Source organism: Salvelinus fontinalis, chromosome 8, assembly GCF_029448725.1.
Source record: "Salvelinus fontinalis isolate EN_2023a chromosome 8, ASM2944872v1, whole genome shotgun sequence".
NCBI classification, from domain to species: domain Eukaryota; kingdom Metazoa; phylum Chordata; class Actinopteri; order Salmoniformes; family Salmonidae; genus Salvelinus; species Salvelinus fontinalis.
In genome coordinates, this window is record NC_074672.1 from 23971382 (window position 1) to 23978763 (window position 7382).

The window sequence follows — 7382 nt, forward strand, 5'->3', positions numbered from 1 at the left end:
CAAGAGCTGCGGCTTTTGTGGAGCGATGGGTAACGATGCTTCGTGGGTGACTGTTGTTGATGTGTGCAGAGGGTGCCCGGTTCGGGGCGAGGTGACGGACTACACTTATACTGTTACACTGGCATCATTTTTATGGATATATACAAAGAAATGTCAATTGAAAAAAGGTCAAACTTAACAAAGTGCAGCTAGTTTGCAGTCTTTCCAGCTTCAGTCTGAAGTGATTGTGTTAGCTGTGTTGGCTAGATCCTCTGAACAACAGTGTCCTGACAAGTGAGCACATTTTCTATGCCAGGCAAAATCGCGATTCATTGTTATGGATGAATCAAAATAAATGTCACTACAAAATGTCACTGCACTTTCTGACGTGACTGAGTTAGCCGTAGTTGGTTGGCTAGCAAGCAAGCGATACAAATGTCGCCAGCCAGTATGGCAATGGAACATTTAGAACGAACGACTGGGTTGCATCCATAGATACAGAACAAAAAGACTGAAGGACTGGGTCGCGTCTCTGGCAACCAACCGAACCGATAGAATGTATGACCAACTGCACCGAACCCTAGATTTGTGTAGAGGTAAAGACAGTTTCAAATTGGATATTTGCGCTTTCAAACCTCATTAGCTTTCAAACCACTTGAGCCACAGACCAAATAAGTGTCATGATGTTGGAAAAATTGCGCACAACATTGCACAGGTCTTATTTTCACGATTTGTACATTAATTCGCTTTCCAACGCTAATAAACATGTGGAAATGTGAGCAGCATTTTGTATTCCTAGTTTAATGAGTTAGGGAGCGTAAACAAAGTACAAACTCTTTTACATTCGAATTTCGTTAGCTCTTTGGTCATGTGACCTACTTGACTCAAACAAGGTTCAAAATGTACAGTCAGTGGGCCTACACATTGTACACCCTTTAGTTTGTCCATTTTCATCTCGCAGGTTTTTACATCAATTTTTTAAAATGTAAAATGTCAATAGCTCCTTGGTCATGTGACCTACTGACTTCAAACAAGGTTCCGAATGTACACTGACTACCCTTCTATATTGCACACCCTTTAGTTTGTCCATTTTCATCTCACACAATTTTACATGTATTTTACGAAATGTAACATTTCAATTGCTCCTTGGTCATGTGACCTACTGACCTCAAATTACTTTCAGAATGTCCACGGTATAAGGGCACAAGGCGAGACCCAGGAGGCAAATGGTTGAGCTCTGATATTTATTATAACAAAGGGAGTAGGCAAAGGCAGTTTGTAAGACAGAATGTCAGACTGATGTCCAGTTTGTAAGACAGAAAAGCCTCTGATACCACTGGGCATTACTCAGGGGCTGGGGGCATCATTCAGGCTGTGGAGGTTGGGTTGGGGACTTAGTCTCTGGGTAGATAAAAGCGGGCGGGTCACTAGGTGCACAGAGCTTGTTTCAGGTTACCAGGTGCACAAGGAGGCCTCCATCAAGGCGGAGGGCACTCCGAGTCCAAGCATGGGCGGCCGGACTCGTGGGGTGGGGGCAGCACTCAGGCCATGGAGGTTGGAGTGGGGACTTAGTCTGTGAGCAGAAAAAAGTGGGCGGGTCACCAGGAGCACAGAGCCTGTTTCGGTTTACCAGGTGCACAGAGCCTGTTGCGGGTTACCATGTGCACGTGGTTCCTGACAGCGGGACTATAGACGTTTTAGTAATTCCAGGGAGTAAGCTATACTCTAAGACCAATGGAGAGGGGTGTTGACCGGGTAGGGAGAGTAGGTGTGGAGGCCAGGCCAATGGGGGCCTGCCTGGAGGTCAGGAAGGCCCCAGGGAGAAGGCCCAAGTGAATAGGTATGTGAGCGACACTGTCCTTCAGGGGGGTAGAGCAGGCAAATTAATGTAAAATTGCGTGAGATTAAAATGGACAAACTAATGGGTGTGCAATATAGAAGGGTAGTCAGTGGCCATTCTGAACCTTGTTTGAGGTCAGTAGGTCACATGACCAAGGAGGTATTGACATTTTACATTTAAAAAAATACATGTAAAAACCTGCGAGATGAAAATGGACAAACTAAAGGGTGTGCAATGTGTAGGCCCACTGACTGTACATTTTGAACCTTGTTTGAGTCAAGTAGGTCACATGACCAAAGAGCTATTGAAATTCGAATGTAAAAAATTTTAAAGTTTGAAAAATTCATGTATAAACATGTGAGATGAAAATGGACAAACTAAAGGGTGTGCAATGTGTAGGCCCACTGAGTGTACATTCTGAACCTTGTTTGAAGTCAGTAGGTCACATGACCAAAGAGCTATTGAAATTCCAAAATAATTTAAAATAGTGTGAGATGTAAATCGACAAAACAATGTGTGTGCAATGTGTGTCTATGCCATCGGGTTAGCTAGAACCAGTTTTGAACATTTAAGGACTAATTGAAATTTGAAAAATTTGATTTGTCACTATGTTGATGGTCCCTAACTGCTGTTGGTGGACGTAAGGACAACTACAGGTGAATGAATATCTGTCGAATATCCAACCTGAAACTGTCTTTATACCTCAGTGATTTGTGTTGGGACTAGATCTTGTGGAAGGATCACTTAAATTAATTCCGCATTGACACATCCAGCCCAAAGCAGGAGTTTAAAAAAATTACTTCTGTAGTGGCCAAAGTTCCAGAACTTCTCTTAAATAAGTACATTTGATTTGAGGGTCTTTTTTATGTTTTATAATGCAACAGTTGTATTTGACACTGTCATCTCATAAAACTGTCTTGTCATTATTGCAAAAAGTGAGCTGTAATTTATTCAATGCGTTGATAAGAAAATGTATTAATGTTTAATAAATAGTAATCAAATGCCTCAAACTGTTTATTTTACAGCAAACGGAAATGCTGACATTGCAAGATATGGACCACCATATGAAAATGTCCCTTTATTCGGGATGCCGCTAAGACTCTTCTAGTCTTGGCTATAAAATGATCTTTGAATTTCCCAGTTCAGTCGCTAGATGGAGTATTATGTTCCTCCTCGAGTAAAACGAGCTATCGCGAGATCTAGATTACGGCTCCGAAATCCAAGGACTGCGTTTGACATTTTTAGCAAGCAAAAAGCTAAACATGTCTGAAAAGGAACTGGGGAAAAAGCTGGATCGATGCCTCGCAGATAGCGCCGTTAAACTTGGTAAACAACTCAATTTGTTCCAGAACGTTAGCTACAGTCTGCTTTGCCAGATAATACAACTAAAAGAAACAAGTCAGTATTAGCTAGCTATCACTTATTGCTAGCTACCGAGCTAGTTAGAAGGTCTGCTAAGGACGAGTAGTAGTAGTAGTAGGTGGTGGTGGTGGTGGTGGTGGTGGTGGTAGCAGCAGCAGCAGCTAGCTAGCCAGCCAGCCAGCCATCGATCCATCCATCCATCCTATTCTCTTAATATAGCTAACTGTTACAGTATCAGTTAGTAATTTACAATCACTGTCAGTCCAGCTAGTCACATAGCTAGCGTGCGAGATGTGAATAACAACATATTTTGGTAGCCAGCAAACATTGTTGCTGCTACTACATAGTTATAACCTGTCAGTGTTTGTCCAAAGGGGTGTAGGGTCTAGAGGCATAAGAGTAGCCTATTATGTCTCAAGCCATTGGATATTCGTTTACATTTTCTAGGAAAATGTGTTAAAGGTATGATACTTTGGCATTATGCAATGCTTTCATCGTGTATCCTTTTTGATGTGCATTGGTGGAGACAAGATGGCTAGCTACATCTCTGCCAGTACAGGTTCTGGCCCCATATTTCCTGTCTCAGTTCTGTTACCTGAACATTTCTCCCTATGTTACTTGTTTTAAGGTGCTGGTCTGGGCTTAGGAATCGTGTTTTCTGTGGTATTCTTCAAACGTGAGTACTTTCACTGTTCACAGGATTGTTAACAATGGCCAGAGATAAACATTCTTTATGGGGTGCAAACTGATGATGCAAAATATGGAATACTTGCAGTGGAGCAGCCATTGTGGCCTTGACTATTTCACACTACTGACCTGAACCAAGCCAAGCCAGGTTGCATTGCGCTGGCCTGTTTGTGCATAAACCACACTTCCTGGAACTCTGCTGGAAAGGAGCATACTCCGCCCTGACCAGATGCATGTTAGTTACATAGCTAGCACATATAATTTGCATCTAGGGAGGCTCTTTTGATGTTGTGAACACGTTAAGTCATTAATGAAGGGGGATGTGCTTTTACATTGGTTGGTTCTCTGTGTGTTTGGTCTCCGTTACTCAAACGCACACAAACACTCACACACACAGCCCCCCAAGTGCCATCCCCCTTGATTTACAACAGATGTTTTCAAATTAAACATTATGAGGCCATCTCAGCACGCTGGGGGGTTAACCTGTCAGCGGGACATACAATTAGTGCGATAGCCCAAAATGGTGTGCATTCAGTCAATTAACATGGGACTCAACAGGAGTTAAGAAATATTGTGGCCAGACCATTCGGAACATAAGCTCTCACTGGACCACGTGGTCTTAGTTCCCAGTCTAGGAAAGGGCCATGTGAAAAGAAAATATCTGCACACAGTATGGTTTAGGTCAGCACGGTAGTGTGACTCAGACATTCCTGTGAGTAGATGTATTTTCAAGAGAAAATAGCTTGGACAAATTTTGCTTTCCACAGGACACACCTGGCCAGTTGCCTTTGGCTTAGGAATGGGGCTTGGCATGGCATACACAAACTGCCAGAATGATTTGAGAGCACCATATCTAATTCAGAGAAACATTAAGGTCAGTATAAGAATCCATGCACATTTTGTATTGAGAATGTGTTACTAATGCATAGTATGTGGGACCTACATTCTGCTCAATATCGTACAATGTTCTTGCGTAACGTACAGAGATGTAAATCCAACTGAAAATTGACTCCCTTTTATCTTCACTATTTTCCTCACAGGAGCAGTAGCCAAACGTCAGTGAAGGACTGTCTGTCACGTTTTTGTGATGCCCCGCATTTTGCACTGACCTTCAGCCAGACTAATTTCCTTCTGTGGGTTGACCCTTCCATATGTATCAGTATAATTTATGTGCCTGAACAGGACAGTCTGTCTTTATTTAGATAAAATAATCATAAAATAAAGTCAATTGAGATTGTGTGTGTGTTTTTAAAACAGCTGATTCCCACAATATATATATATATATATACACACACAAAGTGGCAAGAAACAGTATGTCAACCCTTTGTAAATACCTGGACTTATGCATAAATTGGTAAAAATTTGATCTGCTCTTCATCTAGGTCACAACAATAGGCAAACACAGTCTGTTTAAACTAACACACAAACAATTATACATTTCCATGTCTTTATTGAACACACTGTAAACATTCACAGTGCTGGGTGGGAAAAGTATGTAAACCCTTGGATTTAATAACTGGTTGACCCTCCTTTGGCAGCAATAACCTCAAATAAACATGTTCTGTAGTTGCGGATCAGACCTGCGGATCAGACCTACACAACAGTCAGGAGGAATTTTGGACCATTCCAATTTACAAAACTGTTTCAATACAGCAATATTCTTTGGATGTCTGGTGTGAACTGCTCTCTTGAGGTCATGCCACAGCATCTCAATCGGGTTGAGGTCAGGACTTTGATTGGGCCCCTCCAGAAGGCATATTTCCTTCTCTTGTTGATTAACTTCTGTGTTTTGGGTCGTTGTCCTGTTGCTTCACCCAACTTCTTTTGAGCTTCAATTGGTGGACAGAACCTTATATTCTCCTTCAAAATGTCTTGATAAACTTGGAAATTCATTTTTCCGTCGACGATAGCAAGCTGTCCAGGCCCTGATGGAGCAAAGCAGCCCCAAACCATGATGCTCCCTTCACCATACTTTACAGTTGGGATGAGGTTTTGATGTTGGTGTGCTGTGCCTTTTTTTGCTCCACACATAGTTATGTGTGTTCCTTCCAAACAACTCAACTGTTCTTTTCATCTGTCCACAGAATATTTTGCCGGTAGTGCTGTGGAACATCCAGGTGCACTTTTGCCAACTTCAGATGTGCAGAAATGTTATTTTTGGACAGCAGTGGCTTCTTCCGTGGTGTCCTCCCATGAACACCATTCTTGTTTAGTGTTTTACGTATCGTAGACTTGTCAAGAGATGTTAGCATGTTCCAGAGATTTCTGTAAATCTTTAGCTGACCCTCTAGGATTCTTCTTAACCTCATTGAACATTCTGTACTGTGCTCTTGCATTCATCTTTGCAGGACGGCCACTCCCAGAGAGAGTAGCAATAGTGCTGAACTTTCTCCGTTTATAGACAATTTGTCTTTCCGTGGACTGATGAACATCAAGGCTTTTAGAGATACTTTTGTAACCCTTTCCAGCTTTATGTAAGTCACGAATTCTTAATCTTTGGTCTTCTGAGATCTCTTTTGTTTGAGGCATGCTTCATATCAGGCAATGCTTCTTGTGAATAGCAAACTCAAATTTTGTGAGTGTTTTAATAGGGCAAGGCAGCTCTAACCAACATCTCCAATCTCATCTCATTGATTGGACTCCAGGTTAGCTGACTCCTGACTCCAATTAGCTTTTGGAGGTCATTAGCCTCTGGGTTCACATACTTTTTCCAAACTACACTGTGAATGTTTAAATGATGTATTCAATATAGACAAGAAAAATACAATTTGTGTTATTAGTAAGCATACTGTTTGTCTATTGTTGTGACTTAGATGAAAATCAGATCAAATTTCATGACCAATTTATGCAGATATCCAGGTAATTCCAAATGGTTCACATACTTTTTCAAATGTTGGACACCTACTTATTCCAGGGTTTTTCTTTTATTACTATTTTACTATTTTCTACATTGTAGAATAATAGTTAAGACATCAAAAGCATTCTCCTGGCATCCGCCAAACCCAGATTTGTCCGTCGGACTGAACCATAATTCATCACTCCAGAGAAAGCGTTTCCACTGCTTCAGAGTCCAATGGCGGTGAGCTTTACACCGCTCTAGCCGACGCTTGGCATTCCACATGGTGATCTTAGGCATGTGTGCGACTGCTCGGCCATGGAAACCCATTTCATGAAGCTCCCGGCGAATAGTTATGCTGACGTTGCTTCCAGAGGCGGTTTGGAACTCGGTAGTGAGTGTTGCAACTGAGAGCAGACAATTTTTTACTCACTTCAGCACTCCGCGTTCCCGTTCTGTGAGCTTGTGTGGCCTACATTTTTAAGACAAAGTGCTGAAACAGAATTGTTTTTCAGTTGTGTGTACATGGACAACACAAGCATTCAGTCATCTGCTAATTTTCTCATTGATGAAACATTTGATTTCAATACAGCTTTCTTTTCCCAAAACTATAATCTGTTTACGAACAGAGTGGACTAAGTTTTGTAGACTTTGCCAAAGTTTAAACAAATGTTGTTT

The 7382-nt window shown here is 41.7% G+C and overlaps 1 protein-coding gene across 1 annotated transcript; it reads left to right on the top strand.

Moving 5' to 3' along the window:
- Positions 1-3009: 3009 nt before the first annotated feature.
- On the top strand, positions 3010-5105 carry LOC129860904 (MICOS complex subunit MIC10-like). Its single transcript, XM_055931801.1, has 4 exons — positions 3010-3145; positions 3810-3857; positions 4636-4742; positions 4909-5105. The coding sequence occupies exons 1-4, from the start codon at positions 3082-3084 to the stop codon at positions 4915-4917; spliced, it is 228 nt and encodes a 75-aa protein (XP_055787776.1). The 5' UTR covers positions 3010-3081; the 3' UTR covers positions 4918-5105.
- Positions 5106-7382: the final 2277 nt, after the last annotated feature.